Source organism: Lepidochelys olivacea, assembly GCF_965140295.1.
Source record: "Lepidochelys olivacea isolate rLepOli2 genome assembly, chromosome: 3".
NCBI classification, from domain to species: Eukaryota; Metazoa; Chordata; order Testudines; family Cheloniidae; genus Lepidochelys; species Lepidochelys olivacea.
Genome location: NC_140413.1, coordinates 147281633 through 147304525, shown reverse-complemented (window position 1 = coordinate 147304525; position 22893 = coordinate 147281633). Strand labels below are relative to the sequence as shown.

Here is a 22893-nt window from a genome sequence, read left to right as displayed (position 1 = left end):
TTGGCTCCTCAACCACAGAGGTCTGAGTATCACTGCAATAGAGCATTTCATACTGAAGCAATAGCCCCACCAGTCAATCCCTGAGAATAGCATGTTAATGGCCACAAATCCCCAGATTAAGAGTGAAACACACTACAGACCAGCCCCTTGTCAAAACAACTTAGGCAAAAGCATTTAAATTACATTTTAAAAGTTGAAAAGTGTTGCATTGCTTTACCCATTCTGTTATCTGTATGTTCTGTATTTTGACTGTAAACTTTGGGGTCTTTCTTACTGCTCGTAAAGAGCCTAACCTATGGATGCTACATAAATATTTATTTTATGTTGATGTGAAGAGTTAGGCAAAGATTTTAAAGTTAGTTAACTGTTTTCAATTACATTTTGTTGCTGAGGAATTGGAGGGTTTTTTTCTTTTAGGCCAAATCCTGTTACACTGTAGACAAGGAAGTTTACAATTCAAACTCATGTCTCACAGGAACAGAAAGAACGAATTTTATACTTGTTAGGAAAGGTAAGCCATTCTAGGAAGACTAGTGAAGCTGCTCAGACCAACTGTACTATTAGATTAGAATAGATTTACAGTAACTCCTCGTTTAATGTTGTTGTTATGTTCCTGAAAAATGCTACATTAAGCGAAATGATGTTAAGTGAATCCAATTTCCCCATAAGAATTAATGTAAATGGGTGGGGTTATATTTCAGGGAAATTTTTTTCACCAGACAAAAGACTATATTACATACGTATACACATACACACACACTGCAAGTTTTAAAAACAAACAATTTAATACTGTACACAGCAATGATGATTGTGAAGCTTGGTTGAGGTGGTGAAGTTATAGGATGGAAGAGGGTGGGATAGTTCCCAGGGAATGCCTTGCTCCTAAACGATGAACTAGCACTCAGCTGAGCCCTCAAGTGTTAACATATTGTTGTTAATGTAGTCTCACACTCTACAAGGCAGCACAAATGGAGGGAGGAGACACAACATGGCAGTGGCTGCAAAATATTCCCTGGGGAAACTGAAGGTGATGATGAACCCACTCTATCACACTGGAGCGCACCACTCCCTCCACTTTCCAAAGTGCAGAAAGGGGGGATGTGCATGAGTGAGTGACACACCCTCACACAGTGCAGGGGGGGGTGTGTGTGTGTGTGTGTGTGTGTGTGTGTGTGTGTGTGTGAGAGAGAGACGTGCATTGCCCCTTTAAATACGCTGACCCCACTCTAAGTATACTGCCTTTTTAAGCAGATCAGCAAGTTGAGACAGCAGGTGTGACAGGAAGCTCCCTCTATCTTGAGCCCTGTCCTGTCCCCCCCTGTTCTGTGGAGATGGGTTACAGGAGCAGGGGGGCAGGCAGACACCCTGACATCAGCACCCCTCTTCCCCCCCATCCCCTGCACAGCAAGCAGGAGGCTCCTGGGAGCGGCTCCAAAGCAGAGGGCAGGAGCAGCACACGGCAGTCGGGGGAGGGATACCTGAACTGCCCAGCAATTGATAGCCTCCTGGGCGGCTGCTGCACAGGGAACTTAGGGCAGCTGACAGGGGGCTGCTGGTCCACCCTGGTTCCAAGCCCCCACCAGCTTGCTCCAATGGGCTGCTCTTTCTGCAAGCAGTGGACAAAGCAGACAGCTACCAAACAACGTTATAAGGGAGCATTGTGTAACTTTAAACGAGCGTGTTCTCTAACTGATCAGCGACGTAACAACGAGAAAACGTTAAGTTAGGAGTTACTGTACTATGTGTACAGAACTAAGGAATGATGAATAAACTAAAACTGGTCAAGGCTATGTTTAACCCCCGGAAATACTCTATATCCACACACTAGAAAAAGTTGCCAATGTTTAGCTGCATTATTCATCGTGGCTTTCAATGAGGTTAAATTAATGTTACCAAGAATTCTTGAACTCAATTCATATAGCAATTCAAAAATGACCTACAAAACCCTTAAAACATACAATGGAAATGAACTTTTTTTTTTTTTAAAGAAAAAAAGAAAAAAGTGTTAGAGAATTTTGGAGACACTTTCTTCACCTTTGCAACTTTATGGTTTGCTGCTGTCTCATGTGAGGTATTTTTTAAGCCGTCTTTCAGTTGTGTGATGAACAAGTCATATCCCTCTGTGCTGGAGACATCTACCTTCTCTATGCAAGCACATAACAGTTGCTGAGCCTAAAAACATGTGGAAAGAAACAAAATTAGTGTCTAGACACAGAAGCTACTATCCTGGAAAATTTAAGACCTGATGGATTCAGCAGCTAGATTGACTTCCGCAAAGATTTTAAGAAGTGATCCAGGTGGCATATACGGTTATTTCTGTACTTTTTTTTTTTAAATAAACTGCTGTGTGCTGAATGTCCCAAATAACTCGAGATAAGAATGAGATAGCAAATGTGTATTTCACTTGATTCTAAGGTCACACTAAAATCAGATCCAAATGACAACTTACATGATGCATTATGTATTCTGATGAAAACTAAAGATGAGCAATGATTAGCAACCTGATCCCAGTCACTTTTCCTTAGCAGCCCATTCCATGGATAAATCTCTACAGTAAAGCTTTTGCTGGAAGTAACCAGTTGCAAGCTGCCTGAGGAAGTATGACTGAAGACTAACAACATGTGGCGGACTAGCCACAAAAATAATTACAGCAACATGGCGCACCCAAAGTGGAAAGTTTTTGAAGACTAGCTCAATCACACCAGTCCTATCACCTGGATCTCCAGCCATATTCACCATCACCCCCCAAGCTTGAATCAGAAGTGCAAAAGGCAGCAGCCAAGAGCAGGCAACTATGTGCCTTTACAGCCATAGAAGCTTCTTTAGCCTTTGAGATCAGTGACAAACTGAACTGCTAATTTGGAGACGGAAGGGTAAATTAGTAACAAAAAAAAATCAATGATATTTTGAGAAGAAATAGACAAAGTGCTGGGCAATATGAGGCTCAAAACAATATGCTAGAAAGACTGCTCATGATTAACATTGCAATATTTTAAGAGTAGCAATACCACCAAGAAATGCACACAAATTTGAACAGCATAACCTTATTTTATCTCATTCTCCCTTGCTCCTAGTTCTCACCATTGTTACCTGCAGGTCTACAACTAGGTTTCCAGATATCAGAGGCAGGAAATGTATTTTTATTTGCAAAGCACATTGCACAATTCCTACAGTATGCTAACAGGCCACCTTCTGAGGAAGCGATTTTGTCAGATCTTTCATAGTTTGGAATTGGGAAAAACAAATATACTTCCCAATGCCATGTGCTAGCTTGCAGGCTGGTAGGTAACTGAAGATGATCATTTAAAAGGCGCACTCGTTCCCAATGGCACACACTGTGCCACCCACCTGGGGTGACTCCTGAGTTGCTGCCTACCAACCATTATTATGTACATTGTTTTCACTCCCCATAGAGCAGTAGACAACGGAAGCAAACCAATAAGAGTCTCCCAAGCTAAGGCTGCTCCTCAGAGGAAGAGCAAATTAAAATCCGCATGGCTCCTCACACTTCCTGAATCCTTCAGGAGACGAAAACTTAGTGTATTTCTCTAAACTCATCACAATGATGAGTTTAGAGAAAGAATATTTGGGAGAAAAGAAAGAGCAGAAAGCCTCATAATGTTGTCACATGCCTATTAGAGATGGGTACAAGATATAGAACCTGATTTGTAGACGTATCATACCAAAAGTTAATAAATGTAGAGTGCGAGACTGGTGAAAGTCTTGGACAACAATGGAATACGGAGCCAGGCATGGATGAAGGGACTCTTCCACCTGATCCAGTGCACTCTTCGGAACACCTGTTTAAAATTTCCTGGGACTCTCGGGGGATGGTGTTACCACCTCTAATAATGAAAGGTAACTATACCAGACTGTTGTTGCATTAAAATAGCATTCCCTGCTTTTTTCCTGGCAATAAGGCCCTAGACTACCTGAAGCTGTTCCTCCTGATCTCCAATTCCTTCCCAGACAATAGTCTTTAAAGAGAAGAGTCACTATCCAGACCAAAGAAAAGTATCCACTACCCACTGTTTTAGGTACAGGGATCTTCTTGCTGAAACTGACATGGCCATGGAACTGAATACTGTTTGTATCACATCATAGGTGACACAGCAAACAAGCAGAACCCAGGAAAGTAAGTGTGTTGGGCTAGTTAGAGTCCTCATATGTGGCCTTGACACCCGCCAACCTTTTGTAGTCACCCAGAAGGCATATAAGCTGCATATAATTGGCAATGGTAGCGGTAAGCCTGAAGACTTGGAAAGCTCTTTTCAGAGCTAACTATCAGCATGGGCTTTTTCCTGAGTAAAAATTATGGTCTTATGTTAACATGTTATCTAACATGTGCTAACATATTTTGCAAGAGTCTGGCTTTCCTCAACCAGCTTAGTATATGTTAGAAGTACACTGCATTGTCTACAATGGACTCTCTTAAAATAGGTTAGCTAACATGCAAACATCACACCTTAACTCCTAGTCTAGACAAGACCCCAGGAATCATACTTCCATCATGAGCTAGATGGGCAAGCTTCCTTCAAGTGATATGCAATTACCAGGTGGTGTTTACAACCACCTCTCAGGTAGGGAAAAATTAGTTGATTAATGGAGGCAACATGTTAGCCATTCATCCCTCTTTCCTTGTTTTTGAAATCCTAGAAGGCACATGATCTAAGGGCTCCATAGTCTGGGCAGTGGTTTCTGGAACGGGTAGCAGGAGCTGCTGCTTGGTTGACTACAACAGAGCAGGAAATGAGTCCCATTGTCTAGTGATTGGTGGACAGGTTTCTCTTCTGAAATGCCTCAGCTGGATAGCAGAAGCAGGACTGGCTATGTGCCCTTTTTGTTCCCAGATTTTAGCTTGGACTATACCCCATCAAGTTCTGGTGGAGGGTAATTACTGCTTTATGGTGATTTACATGATCCCATTAGGCATACAATCCTTTAATATTAAATTAACAACTCAGGACAGTTTCATTATCTCTAGTGTAGAGTCAGTATATACTAACAATTTAGAACTTACCTCTGTAACCGGCAATTCAAGTTGAACCACATCATCTTGCTTTGAAACAGGTGTTTGCAGAGCTGTGTCTAGCAGCAAGATGCCATTGAGGTCTTTCCTACATCCAACTGCATAATCATCCACAAAGATAACTTTATCCACAGCAGAAATATATTGACATTTCACCCGTCCACCTGGTTTAGCTGCATGGGAAAATACAGAAGAAAATGCTATTAAAAGAAGTAGAATTATTTATCACAATCCAGTCAAATGTTTTTTGGGACATGAGATAACTTACTGATTATTTAGCTAATTTTTTAATGTTGAAGGGGCAGTCCAGGACTAGTTTTTTTAATAGTTATATGATCAGATATCTTGAAGGCTATTGTGCCTTCTGGCAAAAGTCACTTTAAGATTAATGACATTGTTCATGTATTCTTGCCAAACAATTATCTATGACCATTTTAAGAGCTATAGTAAAAGCAGTCAATCAAGTCCGACTTTCAGTAAAAGTCTTAGTTTAGTTTTGCATGTATGTGGCAAACAGTTTGCATTCATTCCTTTAAGATGATGAGTACCTCTTCTTAACTGCAGGTCAAGTTAATAGTAGGAATTAAGCTGTATAGTGAACAGATAGATCAAGCTAAAAACCCAACAGCTGCTCAGTACTGCGGAGATGGGTGAAGCCTCTCCAAGGCCAAAGGGGACCACCAGATCACTAGTCTAACCTCTTGTATATCACACTTCACCAACAAAACCCAGCACCTGTACACCAAACTGAACAACCAAAATATGACTGCACACAGGAGACTACACTATTATGTTCCACAGGCACAGAATAGGTGCACCAATGCCTGAGGCCCCTGCAATGGCAGGGAATTAATTGAGATACACCCAGAAAATCCTAACTAGTGACCTACAGTCCATGCTGCAGAGAAAGGTGGAAAAAAAAAAACCCACAGTCACTGCCAGCCTGACCTGGGGGAAATTTCCTTCCTGACCCCACATATGGTGATCAGTTAGATTTTGAGCAAGAACCAGCCAGCTAAGCACATGAGAGAGAATGCTCCATGCCCCCTCAGAGACCTGGTCCTCAATGTCCCATCTCCAGCTGTGGCCATCCCTGATGCGTTAGAGGAAGGAGACAAAAAATACAGTAGGGGGGACCCCTTCCTGACCCCCTCCTTTCCATCTAGAAGGAAAGGCAAGGGACTAAAGCCAATCTAATTAGTCCCAGTTAGACAAGATACCATAATCTGTACTCATGTATAGTCATCCTGATATTTTCTTCCAAGAGAGGAAAAATTTCAAATGAGGACTTAAACGTACCACTTCTAAAACATTTAAAGACATTTCAACAACAAAGGTGTGCAAGACAGTAAAACTGCCATCTCTACAGCGCTCTCTTTTCATGTGTAACAGAACAATTAGAAGCCATTCAGCCTCAGCAGAACTTGATAGTCCAGATCCCATCAACTTCTGAGTAGTTTCAATTATTTTTACCAATACGTATCATTTTACATTTATGCAAGGTAACGTATATTGCCCCCATCTTCTTACACTTCAGATTAATTTTAAATATCTCACAGTCCTCCAGAGTTTTCAGTAACGGTCATCCACCACAACTTCAGAACCTCCTGTATACTTCCTCCTCCAAATAATAAATGAGCTAATCCATTACTAACCTGAAAACTAGGGCTTTGGAGCTGTACTCCGGCTCTGCTCCAGGCAAAAACCTGCTGCTCCACGCTCCAGCTCCGGGCTCCGCTCAAAAGCCCTGCTGAAAACTACCCTTCTATTTATAATCTGACTATGGCTTCACCTTCGCACCTATGGTTTCTCCCTCAAACGCCAAGTGATCTACATAAAACCTACAGTTCTGAAGTCATACATAGTCTGAAATAGTTGTGACTGGTGCCCTCATCCACTAAAATTTTGGTATCAAGGACCCCTACACTCCCTGGTTTCCTTAGAGAAGTTTGTCAGTCAAAGTACTGCCTTTGCAGATCCTTGCTGAGAGGGGCATGTGCCCCACCTCAGGAAGCACTGAATCATATAGGAGTTATAAAGCCTTAGTTCTAGCTGACCTAAAAAGGAGAGGACACTTTAAATGGAAAATCAAACATTTGCAAACTATACTCTTAACAACATGCTTGAGTTCCTCAGAGAGAAATGTCTATGGACAAATACAACTGCAGCCAAAGAAAATAAATCATTCTATAGAAAAAACTCATTTCTACGGACAGTAGCAAAAGTATTAAAATGTAAATTCCACTTATTTAAGCTTATAATTCATTGTCTCAAGGACTCATTGAAAATCATTTATCATGTTCAAAATTGACAAGTATTTGACATCTTCAAAATTATGCCATAAACTGCAAATATAGTTGTCTCCTCCATAGACTAACATGTACTATATAGTACTAGAGCAGGGGTGGGCAAACTTTTTGGCCCGATGGCCACATTGGGGTGCAAACTGTGTGGAGGGCCGGGTAGGGAAGGCTGTGCCCAGGGATGAGCCGCCAAAAACTTAACTGGTTCCCTCCTCACCCCACGAGGGGGTTGTGGCCCGCCCCTGCCCCCCGGGACCCCTGCCTCATCCAACCCCCAGCGTTCCTTGATGCCCCCCCCGGAACCCCTGCCCCCTCCACGCTCCTCCCCTGACTGCCCCCAGAACAGGGTAGGAGGGTCTTGTGGGCCACCGCAGTGGATGCCCACTCGCCCCTAAGAGCCAGAGGGTCCTGCCGGGGGGCGAGGTGGGGAGTCCCAGCGGTGCTTACCTGGGGCAGCTCCCGGGAAGCATCCAGCAGGTCCCTCTGGCTCCTAGGGGTGGGGTAGCGTAGCTGGGGGGGAGGGGGGAGCAGCCACTCCCCCCACTGATCACATCAAAAGTGGTGCCTTAGGCACCAACTCTGTGGGTGCTCCGGGGCTGGAGCCCCATGGGGAAAATTTGGTGGGTGCAGAGCCCCCACCAGCAGCTCCTGGCCCCAGCTCACCTCCGCTCCGCCTCCTCCCCTGAACATGCTGCCCCGCCCTACTTCTCCACACCCCCCCCCCCCCCCCGGCTACCTGCAAATCAGCTTTTAGTGCGGGAAGCCAGGAAGAGCTGAGAAGCAGGCGGTGGCTTTGTGCTCAGGCCCAGGGAGGCAGAGGTGAGCTGGGGCGGGGAGCAGTTCCCCTGCGTGCCCCCCGGGTTACCTGCTGCAGCACGGGCGGCCCTCCTCACGCCCCCGCCCCCCCCCTGAACATGCCACCCCGCTCTGCTTCTCAGCCCTCCCCGGCTTCCCACGCAAACAGCTGATTTGCAGGAAGCAGAGCTGGGGGGCCGCGTTCAGGGGCAGAGGTAGAGCGGAGGCTGGGCTTGGAGCTGCTGATGGATGCTCTGCACCCACCAAATTTTCCCCATGGGTGCTCCAGCCCTGGAGCACCCATGGAGTCGGCGCCTAAGGCGCCACGTTTGACCAGTTGTTAAACTTAGAAGCCTTTTTAGAACTGGTTGTAGTGGTTCTAAAAGGACTTTAAATTTAACAACCGGTTCTAGCTCACCACTGGCTGTGCCTCCCCAAACAGCCTGGCCCCTGCCCCCATTCACCCCCCTCCCATTTCCCACCCCTTGACTGCCCCCCTCAGAACCCCCCACCCATCTGACCGCCCCCTATCATACAACCCCTGCTCCTGCTCCCCATCCCCTGACCGCCCCAAACCTCCTCCCCATCCAACTGCCCAGAGTGCTGCCCACGCGGCAGCATGGCTGCAGGGGAGGGGGAACAGCCCCACGGGCTGCATGTGGCCTGCGAGCCATAGTTTGCACACCTCTGTACTAGAGTCTTTTAGTTTAATAAAATAGTCTGGGCTAGAGACTTTTTCTATGAGATTATCAAGAGACTGTTTCCTTTATATTTGGATTCCTTCAATTTACTTTTGCAGAAAAGCTTTTGCTGTCAAAGGATGATCACCAAAAAACTCTACAAGGATATTTATGATTGCCACTTGGACTCTGTTTAATGTTTACAAACAGGAAAACTAGCCTACTTTCAGTTCCTAGAATTTGAATGAAATGGTTAAACAATGTCCCATATTCTACCTACACCTACAGAAGCAGATACTGCAATCAAAGACTGCTGAAGTTGCAAACCCAACTCTTAACAGCTGACTAATAACTTCCAATAGTTCAAAGGTTCAGCTCCAAGTTCTGAAGTGGACTGTGGTCTATATATGCTCTTGTGATAGCAGGACAGTCTAAAAATCAAGAATTTCAGTTTACAAATCACGGGTCCAGAAACAGGGTTTGGAAAAGTTTTAATTATCCTGGAATCATTTGAACTGGATCCTCCAAAATATTTCTAACCTTGGCAAATCATGGAACATGGAACACTACGAGCACTCATTCTAATTACCACCCTCCATTCCACCCCCAATCACTAGTAGTTCATGGAACACTTTCTTTATGCTCTTGGCATTGACATGGCTCATTTTTTCCTACACATCCCTGGCTTACAAGAGTAGGCAAAACAAGAATCAAGCCTTCGTTCTACAGTCGTTAGGCAAACTGGTGTTCTGCTGGCAGAGTGATAGTCCAAACCAACAGTACTTGTACTCCCAAGAAATATAGAAAAATTGAATCCAGTTACAGATCCATTCCCAAATCAACAGTAAATTGGGGATGACAGGAGAAAGTATTGCAGCACGTGTGCAGCAGAGGGGAAAGCAAAACCCACTCCAGCAGCCAAAGGATGGAAAACGCACAGCGCCTTCCATATGAGAAGTGAAGCATACTGAAAAGAGCAGTGTCCAAACTGAGGGGCAGATTTTGTTGTCTGTGGTTGAATCTCTTCTCCTGTACAGAGGAGGGTGGTCCCTGCTTATGGTCAACATCGGACTTAAGATGATGACCAAGAGCAAACTTTTTGCCTGTGGCAAGCATCCGAGAGCAAATAGCGTGTAGATTCATCATGCAATTCTGTCCCCTTAGAGATTAACTCATCCCTCCCGCCCCCCCCCCCCCAAGACTCCTACTTCAATCAAAGTCTAGGTTAGACAGTAAAAAGTGATTTCAGTATTTTTATTTTTGTTGTTCTGTAAGCAGATCTGTGCCACATTCACTTTCCTTCCTGACTAAAATATGCTGCTTCAATTGTTGTAAAATTGGAGTGTCAATATCGGAATTTCCATACTGGATCAAAACAGTGATCCATCTAATAGAGTATTCTGTCACCCATAGCAGCCAGTACCAGTGAATCAGAGGAAGGTCCAAAAACCCCAGTGAGTAAATAAGGAGTAACCTGTTCATAAGGGAAGTTTTTTACAAACCCTCTCACTTACAGGACAGTTTATAACCATTCCACTTTTTAAAAATGTTATCTAATGCTCTTGTTGTCATTACAGAGAAGTGAGATCCTCTTTGAAATTGCACTTGTTTCTAGCTGAATTTTGCACCCTGTTCAACATCCCAAAACGAGTCAGACCAGCTTGAAAATTGGTAGGTCAAGTCAGAGTCCAGGGTGGAGCCTGTGGCAAAAACCTGAAGTTATTTTAACAAAAAGTGCTAGAGATAGAGTACTCTAAAAACTGAACTGTTTTCAAAAATTACACAAGTTTAATACTTCTATTCACACCAAGGAAACACATGAATCTTAATAGTGAATGCTCTTTGCCAAGATCTAGTGCAGTGGTACCTAAACTTTTCCCACTGTGCCCCTCCTTACCAGTAACGGAATCTGTCCACACCCCCCACTCCACTACTGCACAATTGGCTCAGCAGAGGAGCTTGCGCTGAAGGCAAAGCTGGGGGCAGAAATGGGGATGGGGGAAAGCTGGGCTTAGAGGTAGAGCTGGCCTGGAGGCAAAGCAGGGGTCTGGCTGGGACTGCAGCTGGGCTTGGGGGCAGGGTGAGGCTAGGTGGCACTCTCTCCCCTCCCCATGAGGGCTAGCTTGGGCCTTGCCACATGCCCCTGCAAACACTGCTCCATACCCTCCTAGAGGGGCACACCCCACAGTTTGGGGACCACTGATCTAGTGCATGGTAAGTACCAAAACAATGCCCATAACTTCAAATATAGATGTTATTAGGCCTTTAATTTGGAACTGCAAAGTAACATTACAAAATGCTAGAAATCTTTTCAAATCACTGGCACAACTCCCCTTTCAGAACAGGAAGGCATGGTGAAAACAGGCAAAATATAGTTGCTTGCTTCAAAATACCCTTTAACCTATGGTAGTTGCATTATGCTGGAAGCCCACAAGCTTCAGCTATTCCATTGACTAGTGTTCATAAAGTTGTGCATGTCAATGGAGTTATTCACAGGGGAGAAAGCCCCAGACCTAAGGAAGGGTTCAAATGCAGAGAGCCTTCCTCTCAAAGCTGCCAAGAAGCTGGAGGATAGAAACAAACATTCCTTCCCCCTTCCAACTGCCAAGTATGAGTGGGGAGCTTCAAATTTAAGAGACATTATTATTGGGAGACTGCCCCCGTGTTAGGGAACAGAGCAACGAAAGACTAAGGAACTAAGCTGTGCACTAAGCTGTGCGGATCTACAATAAGCAGAACTAGGTCCAGAACTTCAGGATGAGAAAGGAGGCTTTTCTGTACCTCTATGGGAAGCTAGCTGACATTGCAATACCAAACCATGAAACTCAGTGTTCCCCTCAACAGGGACAACCCATTTGGGGTCAGGAAGCCCAGAGAGTGCGCTGTTGTGGTGTAGGTTTGCAGGTCATCGTATGGTGTATATGATTAAGATAGCAAGTGTGCCAGAGATCATACAGCTGAGCTGCCCAAACCGAGAGCCATTGATGGAACCACATCCCCATTCTGGGCCTCTCATTTGGTCACAATTTTGGATCCCACCCAGTCATACTCAGACAGCTTCTGTGGATGACATGCTGAGCACTTCCAGCTTGACTGGCAGCAGTGTCTCATGAACCTGAGGGAATGAAAAGTCCTGGCTGTTATTAGGGAGACTGACCAGGCAATGGGCTTTGCAAATGCCACTAGTGGAACAAGTGCTGGCAGAGTAGAGGAACTAGTGGACAATTCTGCCCTCATGTGAGGCTATATCCAGCCCTTTACAAATGCTAACTGTGATATTTGTAAGAACCTGGAAAACTCTCTCTGCCCACAAATCTGTACATTATGTTTCACAATAAAGAGCTGAAGACCTACTGCAAACGATCCCTTACACACACTCCCTCCTCCTGCTAAAATGGACAGGCTGCCATGTCCCCTGCTAGTTAGGATAATGGATATCTATTAGGGCTGTCAAGCAATTAAAAAAATTAAGCGCTATTAATCACACTGTTAAACAATAATAGAAAACAGTTTAAATATTTTTGGGTGTTTTCTATATTTTTAAATATATTGATTTCCATTACAACACAGAATACAAAGTTTACAGTGCTCACTTTATATTTATTTGTTACAAATATTTGTGCTATAAAGAAACAAAGGAAATTGTATTTTTCAGTTCACCTCAAACATATACTGTAGTTCTAGCTCTTTATCATGAAAGTTGAATTTACAAATGTAGAATTATGTACAAAAAAACTGCACTCAAACAATGTAAAACTTTAGAGCCTACAAACAAGTCCACTCAGTCCTACTTCTTGTTCAGTCAGACAAAAGTTTGTTTACATTTGCAGGAGATAATGCTGCCCACTTCTTGTTTACAATGTTACCTAAAGTGAGAACAGGTGTTCACATGGCACTGTTGTAGCTGGCACTGCAAGATATTTATGTGCCAGATGTGTTAAAGATTCATATTTCCTTTCGCTTCAACCACCATTCTAGAGGACATGCGTCCATGCTAATGAGGGGATTCTACTCAACAATCCAAAGCAGTGCAGACCAACGCATGTTCACTTTCATCATCTGAATCAGACGCCACCAGCAGAAAGTTGATCCTCTTTTTTGTTTTTTTCTAGTTCGGGTTCTGTAGTTTCCACATTGGACTGTTGCTCTTTTAAGACTTCTGAAAGCATCCTCCACACCTCATCCCTCTCAGATTTTGGAAGGTACTTCAGATTCTTCAACCTTAGGTCAAGTGCTGTAGCTATCTTTAGCCATCTCACAATGGTACCTTCTTTGCATTTTGTCAAATCTGCAGTGAAAGTCTTCTTAAAACGAACATGTGCTAGGCCATCATCTGAGACTGCTATAACATGAAATAGATAGCAGAATGCAGATAAAACAGAACAGGAAACATACTCTACAGGAATTCAGTCACAAATTTAATTAACACATTTTTTTAACAAGCGTCATCAGTATGGAAGCATGTCCTCTGGAACGGTGGCTGAAGCATAAAGGGGCATACGAATGTTTAGCATAAATGGCACGTAAATACCTTGCCATGCTGGCTACAAAAACGCCATGAGAACGCCTGTTCTCACTTTCAGGTGGCATTGTAAATAAGTAGTCAGCAGCATTATCTCCCATAAATGTAAACAAATGTTTGTCTTAGTGATTGGCTGAATGAGAAGTAGGACTGAGTGGACTTGTAGGCTCTAAAGTTTTAAACGGTTTTGTTTTTGAGTGTAGTTACATACAGAGTGGATAAAAATAAATTGTTTTTTTAAAAAAATATATTGGATTTTTTTATTTAAATCGGATTTTTTTGATAAAACGCTTTGAGGAAAAAACCCTCTCTCATCATAGAATAGGGATTATAAATTCTATAGTATGAGACAATAGATTCATGTAATGTTTAAAAAAAGTTCTGTAAATGAGTTCCAATAGTTCATGGATTAGGGACCCAATCTTATGGGGTTCCAGGGGCTTCTGTACAGATTATTTAGGTTAATCTTTCTATCTACCCAATGGGACTCAGTACTCAGTCTAGAAGATACCATCAGAGATGCTTAGTTTTGCAGTTCTCAAACTGTGGATTTGTGTCTCCGGAGGTATCATGCTTGTTAACAGCAAAAATGTTTTTAAATAGATAAAAATACACAAATATATAGAGGTGAGAAACAACAGACCTCAACCCTATTGTCCCTCTGCAGATTTGTGTACAAGAAGTCAATCCCTTACCTCTCTCTAAAAGTGCAAAGTTTCAAAAAGTTCAATGAATAATAGATTGTTGGGGGCGAAACAGATCTGGACAAGGAGAAAAAGTCTGAGATAAATGTGAGAAGGGAGGGACAGGCAGTAGAAACAAAAGTGAAACTGTTTGAGCAGCATATTCCAGAAGTCTGAAGGTCTGAGTGTAGCCTTCATTGATTTGAGATCTACAATACCATTCTCTCACTATAAGGGAAAACCTATAATGGTGGCAGGCCGTAGGAGAAACCCAATTTGGGAATAAGAACCATTCAAGAAATAATATGTTTGAAAGAAAGTCACACCAGTGAACCGGGTGGAAGTCACTTAAGCACTTGGATTCAGAGACTGTTGAAGTGATAATCTCACTTTTAACAGCAGTAGCTTCTTCTGCTGGTGTAGAAAGAATATTTTCTTCCTTTGGACTAATTCATTCAAAATTGAGAAATCGTTTGGGACCTGAAAAAGCAGGAAAGCTTGTTTTTCTTTTCCAGATTATGAACACACAGGAAAATGAAGGTGAAGACAACCGAGTTAGCTGCATAAGCCAATATTTTAAGTTTCTCATATTGACCTGGCTGACAGTCTATTTAATTTTTGTTTTTTTAATATTTCATTTAATTATTTTAGTTAAAACAATTTAAACAAAAACAAACCTGATTTTAAAAAACTTGAATGTTTAACTAAAAATTCATATGCTTGTTTTGTTAAATTATATGTTTGCTACTGAAGAAAAAAATCCAGAATACATAACGTTGTTGTTTTAGTTAAACAAAACAATTTAAAATGTCTGTCTGGTGATGTACTTCTCCTAATACAGCATGGCAAGAAAATCCTCCAAATACGAACGATTAACCTGTTGAACTGGAGATAGTTCACCTCCCAATGACTTCATAAACATCTGCTTCAATTACCTTTGGTAAATGAAATCAAACAATCATTCATTTTTTGATATAGCTGTAAAACTAGTCTGAAAAGTTTTCAGAATAAATCACTTTAAAAATATATAGTGTGTACCTTCTAAAAATGAAACCTACATCAATCTCTGAGTTGTGAATAATATGTATTAAGGTTATAACAACCAACAAGAATGCACTTTTATGTAGAAATCCATGATTAAATTGAGTCTTCCTAACTAGTGATTTAAATCAAATCCACCTTGGTTACGTTAAAAAAAAATTAAAAAAAAAAAAAAATCTACATTTGTAAGTTGCACTTTCACGATAAAGAGACTGCATGACGGTATTGTATGAGGTGAATTGAAAAATACTATTTCTTTTATTTCTCATTTTTACAGTGCAAATATTTGTAATAAAAATATTATAAGGTGAGCACTGCACACTTTGTATTCTGAATTGTAATTAAAATCAATATATTTGAAAAATGTAGAAAAACACCCAAAAATATTTAATAAATTTCAATTGGTATTCTATTATTTAACAGTGCAATTAAAACTGCGATTAATCCCAATTAATTTTTAATCGCGATTAATTTGACAGTTAATCGCATGAGTTAACTGCGATCAATCAGCAGCCCTAATATCTATCCTAAAGGGATCCTGAAATCCCAGCAACAGATTGGGCATCTCGTTTGCCTCCTTGTAAACCCCATGATCCACCTAGCAGATGGAGATGCTGCTTTCCTTTTATCACCACCCCTTAGCCATCCTCTCTTCACCCCCATCAGTTACATCACAAGCAGCCTCCATGTCATGTAGCGCAGCAAGTGCACAGGATTTGGTCCAGTCCCTTAATGATTAAATTTTACACCTGAAAATAGACCCATGTTTTTTCTTTGCCTTTTTGCACAGAATCTTTAGTGGGATTTTCAAAAAGTACCTAAAGGCACTTAGGTGCACAAGTTCCACTGATACTCAATGGGGCTTATGCAACTAAATCCTTAAGTGATTTTGAAAAATATCCCATTAAGTCCTTACCTTGTCAAGGCATGGCTTGGCAGTCCTGAATATGGTTACTCACATACCTGGGTTTTGCATATGCTCCAGTTCAACTGGCCCTGGATCTTTTCCTCTGCCCAAATCGAACCATGAGTCAAACATCAGCTTGAGACCAGCTGACAACATGATGGTTTATGTCTAGACATGTCACCAAGTTAAGGCTGCAACACAAGTGGTGAAAGATGTGGCATCAGAAGATCTTGTTCACTGTAGGTATAGCTTGCAAGTGAGCTATTGGGGCTATTACACCAGCAGTCTCGACCCATATTAGAGACTAAGGTGCACGTGGTGGTTAGCCTTACTTGAAATAAATCTAATCCAAACAATGGTTGTAATGCATGTGCAACACTAGAAGTATGAGCGGACATGAGGAGTGTTATAGGCATTTTAGAGGGACTACAGTCATTACATTTAGGGGAAGATACCAAATGTCTCTAGTGTAGATAAGGCCAGAAAAACATTTTTGATTTACATTTGGTTCACATAGGCAAGGTTGGTCTCCAAAACCATGCGAATTAGATACTTTTGCCTCCAATGAAAACTCAACGTGAAGCACCATTTTGTTGCTTAGACACTATCCCTTGCCCAAGTTACACATTGGTTTTTGCCAGTATCACAGCTACCTCTTTAGAAGAGCTTTTAACAAAAGTAAGAGGTGTTAAACCTTGCGTAAAGGCCAGATACACGTTTCATTAACTTGTTTTGGACCTACCTAAATTCTCTAGAGTGGCTGTAACTGGGGAAAGTATTTACCCATTTTTCCCCTAGTTTAAGTTGAGAGCACAGAATAGCTACCTTCATTTAGAAGCATGACAGTGTTTAACTGGAGGATAAATGAACTCAGAGTTTTGAGAGTGTTTTTGAATCCTTCAGAATGAAAGGCAAATCAGAAGTACATCATTTATTTGCTACATTTTGTTTCAAGTTAAGGTAGTTCTCTGTACAAAAATATTATAATATGTTGACTGTCGTGGTTTAATTTAATTCCAGTTACATGGTCCTAAATGTATTTACTTTAACAGTGGCATAATGGAGTTGTAAGTTTATTTTACCAGTTAAATATAAATAATATCCTTTTCATTTAATTTTTTAAACTTCCAACTAAACACATGTAAATTAGGCAAGCAAAGTTCTATTCCTTCTTGTGCATCATCCTTGTCAGCCATAAAAAATAATAATTTACCTTGCAATAACTGTGGTTCTTCGAGATGGTTGTCCATATGGATTCCACTTTTGATGCAGACATACCCCCAGGCATGCAAGATCTAGCCCTCTTTCCAGCTAGCAGTGTCGATTAGAATCACATCTGTGCCCTGGACATCCTCTTGGCTCACACACAACCCCCAAAGGCATAAAGGGAAGAGCAGGGACAACTGTCCCTCAGTTTCTTTGAGTGTACAAAATCCTGTTGCTATGGGACTCCATTGACGCAAGGAAGGATGGCACGTTGGGGATTCCATATGGACAACACATCTCAGAGATCCACAATCCCTGGAAGGTAAGTAACTGTTTCTCCTTCTTGGTATGATTGTCCATGTGGATTCCACTTCTGGTGACTAGCAAGCAGTGACCTGAGTCAGGAAGTGACTGCTAGGAGTGCTATTTAAAACAAGGATTGCAGGGCAGCTCTATTTAAGTGAGCATCTGTTCTTCAAGCCTCAACTGAGGAATAGTGGTGGGTAAAGTGTGGACTGATCACCATTTAGCGCTGTCTTGCTAATTTCTGGAGTAGAGATGACACTTAGAGAAGGCATAGAAACTTCCTGAGCCCAAGTGGAATGGGCTCTAAGGAGCAAATGTGAATGCAAAATAGCTCTCTTGTAACAGGATCTATAGTTAGATACCTATTTGGACAACTTTTACCCTATCTGCAAAGGCTAAAAACAGCCTTGGGAAACTTCTGGAGGGCCTTGTCTCATCCAGGATATGCAGTTTGGCTTTCCCTCTGATTTGAGTGGGGCTTGGAAAGAAAACTGGGAGGCTGATCAACTGATTCAAATGAAAATTGTTCACATTTTAGTCAGGAAATGGGGGGGGGGGGTCCTAAAAGTCACCTTATCTTTATGGAATACCACATAGAGTGAACCAACCATAATGTCCCCTACCTGCTAAGCTGATGTTCTGACCACTAAAATGGCGTTCTTTTTACTCATCTATGAAGACTGGGGGCTCAAAATTAGGTCCCATTAGGTCACTTAACACCATGTTGAGGCCCCAAAAAAGAAAGGGATCCCAGACAGAGGGAAACGTGGTTGATTCCTTGAGGGTCTCATTCAAGAGTAGCATGCGAAAATATAGTAGGACTGACTTGGAGAATGATGTGAAGATACTACACGCAAGCTTACACTTACAGAGCTGATGGATAGTCTGAAAGGTTTTACAATAGCAGATAATCCTGAATAGCAGAAATAGGGGTTCCAAAGAAGACAGGTGATGCTTTGCTGCTCAAATAGAAAACCTCTTCTATTCTGCTGCACAAGTCAGTCTAGTAGAGGTTTTTCTGCTACATGCTAAAACATTCTGCACTTCAGCAAAAACAATTTATTTCAACGGCAGTTAACCAGCCACCACCCAGTCTGTCAGACATAATACTGAAACTGGGTGCAATATCCGACCTCTATTTTGCTAAACCAGGTCCGGTAGAACAAGTAATGTGATCAAAGACTGTGTTGACAGGTTCACCAGATCCAAATGCCAGAACTGTCTGGCCCCAGAGATGCTTGGCCAGTTCCAACAATCCCTCACTAATAGGCATGGAGGAGTGCAAAATTTGTAATTTGTGCAATTTTTCTTGCAGTATTTCCACCAAAATCTCCAAAACATCTATCATGCCTCATGAGATGGAAGATCAATTGACCTTCCATCTCCTACTAGTGTTCTTGCTCACCCTCATGCTCCTGCTGGTGCAGACTGAAAGACAGTACCGAATGACCCTCAGAAACAGACGTATGATGTCTTATAGTAGAGGCAAGTGAAGAGTGGTGGAGGAAGTTTTCCTAACTGGTTGCACATTAAGTTCAATACAGTCAATAGGGCAATCTCTGGATTCTCTTCCAGACCAAAACAGTTAACAATAGGGTGAGTGAGGGGCAGCAGACACCTCCCTGATATGTTCATAAGGAGAAGAAGAAAATGAAAATACTTCTTCCAGGGGAGTGGGGAGAGCTATCCTATCTGTTGTCAAAGGGCATTCTCAAATCCTACCCACAATCTGAACAGGATCACTCACTGGGACCAAGGCAACAGCACTTCTAAAAAGGACAGGTTAGAACAGTGGACGAGAAGACCAATGGGGACTCTGGTTGTGTGGTCACAAAGATCCCTCAGTACTGAGAACACCTTGGGTACTGAAAAAGTCCATGCACGAGATCAGCATCATAGGCACAGAGGTTATCAATACCAAGAGCACTGGTACCAGGGGAAATGAAGACCGCAGTTTCTGGTGATACTGTGTGTGCTTGGTAACCAGCCAGTGCTGATGCATCAAAAGGACCTGCTCTGGGCAGCGAACTGCCTTTCAGAAGAGGAGAATAAGCAGAAACAGAGACATGATGGATCTTGTGTCTCATTCTACTAGACGCCAGAGAGGGTGACCTATGTCTACACTCATGCTGGAACCAACATACCTTCCGACACTTCTTTGATGACAACAGAGGGCGGGGGTGAGCTCTGCCATGGTCAGTAGTCAAGGGGTTCAATCTCCTGAAAAGCGAACCTGGTAGTTGATGGTAGAGTTCTAGTTCACAGGAGCACTAGTCAAAAGTGACTGTTCAGGCTTGGCAGAATCTTTTGCCTCAGACTCTGAAAAGGGACGCACCTTGCTTTGTGCGTCCTCTTGGAGAAGGAGAGATATATCCAGTACCTTTCAGGGATGGGTCCCTTTGCAAGGCAAAGAACGCACCTAGAGTGCCCAGCACCGTGTGGGATAGTAACCCCACAAAAGGGGCAAGTTTTAAATCCCAAGGATTTTGTTTCAGCCACTATGGCTGAGGTCCTGATATAATATATTTAGGAGATCTCTCTTCTAAGAGCTTTTTGTCAAACTTTTGTCAGAGCTTTTTGTTGTAAACAACAAATATTGTTAATTTATATTACCATAGCACCTATGGACCCTAGTAATAGGCCAAGATCGCACCATGCTAGGTGCTATACAAACAGAGCAAAAAACATTTACCACTACCTATCCTAACAAGATTTTTACAGTGCACGTAGTAAGGGGACACTGCAGAGGTTCCATCTCTCTGTTATAGGAAGTAAGAAGGAACTAAGGCCATTTGGGTCCACTCTATCCTTTATACCCCCAGGCAAGGTGGCACAAGGACATCCAAGGAATAGGTGCATTCCCAACAGGCACTGTTAGCCAAAAAGAATCTGCTCTCAGACATATGCATGCCGGAAATGGAATACATGTTGACAATTATTCAAAAAAGAACAAAGGTTCTCCAGGCCAAACTAAGCACTCAGTGGAAACTTTGCAATTGTGTTGCCACTGATGGATCATCATAGATGAAACTTTGATACTTAGTAAATGAGAGACTTCAGAATGGAGACCATTTCGGAATTATATATTTTAACGTATGAAAGAAAATTGTGTACAGATTTCTAACCTTTGCTCACTTGCAAAGTTCAATCTCATAATTTAATTGCTAATATTCAATGAGAAAGTGTATTTATTACCCAAGCCTAACTGGCAAAATTTGTGAGAAATCAGCACAGGCCCTGACTTTACTAAGCTATATCCTGTGTACTGCCATCAATACTTCCTTCTTTTGAGATTTTGGTGACCACTACCAATGGAAGTCCTCTTAATAAAGTCCAGCTACATAATATTAAAATCAATAGAGAAAGCAGGAGTATAGTAACATATTAGAATTAGATTTTTGTATATTAAAGATTTTCCCCAAACTATGAAATCCTGTCAGAATATTCTATTCTACTGGTGTTTGAAAGATAATTCATGAACTGGGAAATTGATCTAATCCTCATACATGGAACTTATTTTCCAACTATCAGTTTCCTAATCAGGACAGAAGAAAAAGTGGATAATTATTACAGTAAGTGTTGAACTCTTATGCCCACAGATGCAGTGAATAGCAAGAACTTTTTAACATAACAGTAAAAACATTATTGTTGTCACCAATGAGAATCAAGGAGCACAGAAGCCCTCAGGAAAACCTCAGAAGGGTTTTTGAATCTGAAGTCATTTGATATTAAAGTTGATTTGGAACAGAAGTCAAACATTACCTCTCAACCTAAAATAAATTTCAATCAACATGATCTATATCATAAACTTAATATCTGGATTTATAAAGTTTAGATCAAGACTCAATTAGCACCACACAGTAACTGGCATCTTCATCAGTAAAGATTAAAGTAAAGCCCTATACAGTCTAGCGGGTTGGTACTAATAACTGGCAACCTTCACTGTGCACTACTATTACTTACAAAGCAACAACTAAATTAGTATAAAAACAAAATCAAGGCCACTCCAACACATAATCCACTTTGTTTCGCAACTGTTTAGCTTTATTCCTTGAATAACTCTAATACAGATGCTCCACTGGCACCTCATCAGTTATCGGTCTGTATTTTATTTTTCAAGAACAAGGAAGTCTTAGTGCTGGCCACAGCGCTGCCCCTGCCCATAAGCCTCTGAGGAAAGCAACAATTTATCAGGTTTGATCAACAGAGGCAGGAAAGCTCAGGAGAGCCCCAAAAGACCGAAAACACCGAGCGGAGCCCAGCCCCGCCTGCCCGCCCACGCGCAACCCCCTCACCCCCGTTCTCACCGGTTTTTAACCGGGCAGCGGCCCGTCTCGGCGGGGATCCCCAGTCTCCTCAGATACGGGAGCAAGACCAGGACCGGTCCTGAGGAGGCGTCTCCCAGCCGCAAACCCGGGTTACCCCCAGGCACAGGGGAACCGGGGCCCTAGGAATCAACCGAAACAGGCGCGGCGCCGCACCACCCCCGCCCCTCAGCCGGGCGGCGGAGCAACCAGGGGGGAAAAAAAAGATGCCGGCAGCCGGCCCATCACAGCGCCCTGCCCATCTGCCACCGGGCCCGACTCCCCAGCCCAGCGCCAGCTGTTCCACGGCCACCTCCCGCCCCAGACTCTTCCCAGCAGGGCCTGGCTCTCACGGAGCCCCTACCCCACGAGCCGGAGCCCGGGCCGGCTCCTCCGCCGTCGCCACCCCACGGGCCGGGCCTTACCGCTGAGCGCCGAGGCCTGCAGCGTGGCCCCCGAGGTACCGTCGATGACTTTGATGGCGCCGCGGGCGGTCACGGCCAGGATGGCGTTGAGAGCCGGGTGGTAGCAGAGGCTACAGAGCCCGTCGGCGTCGCAGCGCAGGCAGCCGTCCCGCAGCAGCAGCCACTCGCAGGGGCCCGGCGCAGCGGAGACCGATCCAGGGCCAGCGGCCGCCGCCGAGGAGCATGAGGCCCCCGCAGCCGCCGCAGCAGCCATCTTCCCGGCTGCTGCCACCGCTCAGGACAACAGGCCCGGGGAGCCGCTCAGTGACAGTCCCAGCGGCCGCCACCAGTCACCATCCGGGTCCGGGGAGAGGGGGAAAGAGAGAGCGCCGGCGCGAGCAGGAAGTGACGCGTCCCACGCCGGATACGGAACTGACGGCCCGGGTGAGAGCCCTGAGGTGAAAGAGGAAAAAGCAAGAGCGCAGTTGCCAACGGCTAAGGAAGCGGGGGGGAGGGGCCCGGCGTGCGTCACCGCCCTGTTTCTGGGGAGACTCCGCCCCCGACCGGCAATTCCCCTTCGCGGCAGCCTCCGCCATGCCGGCTCCAGGAGGGCTGTGGCCGAAGTGCGAAGGGGACAGGTCACCCGCCACTTCTGTGGCTGATGTCACAGATAGGGGCGTCCGTCCCCCTGACGGGGAGGGGCGGCTACCTGG

At 43.5% G+C, this 22893-nt stretch overlaps 1 protein-coding gene across 1 annotated transcript in view; it reads right to left on the bottom strand.

The window, feature by feature from the left end:
• The window catches only part of BIRC6 (baculoviral IAP repeat containing 6), a gene marked incomplete at its 5' end in the record, with an annotated part of 315285 nt that extends 292748 nt beyond the window's left edge, over window positions 1–22537 (bottom strand). Inside the window, 5 exon segments of the mRNA XM_084624643.1 lie at window positions 2035–2172; window positions 5021–5202; window positions 22202–22457; window positions 22459–22519; window positions 22521–22537. Of these exon segments, the coding sequence (XP_084480769.1) occupies window positions 2035–2172; window positions 5021–5202; window positions 22202–22457; window positions 22459–22519; window positions 22521–22537 (654 nt within the window).
• Between the last annotated feature and the right edge of the window lie 356 nt (window positions 22538–22893).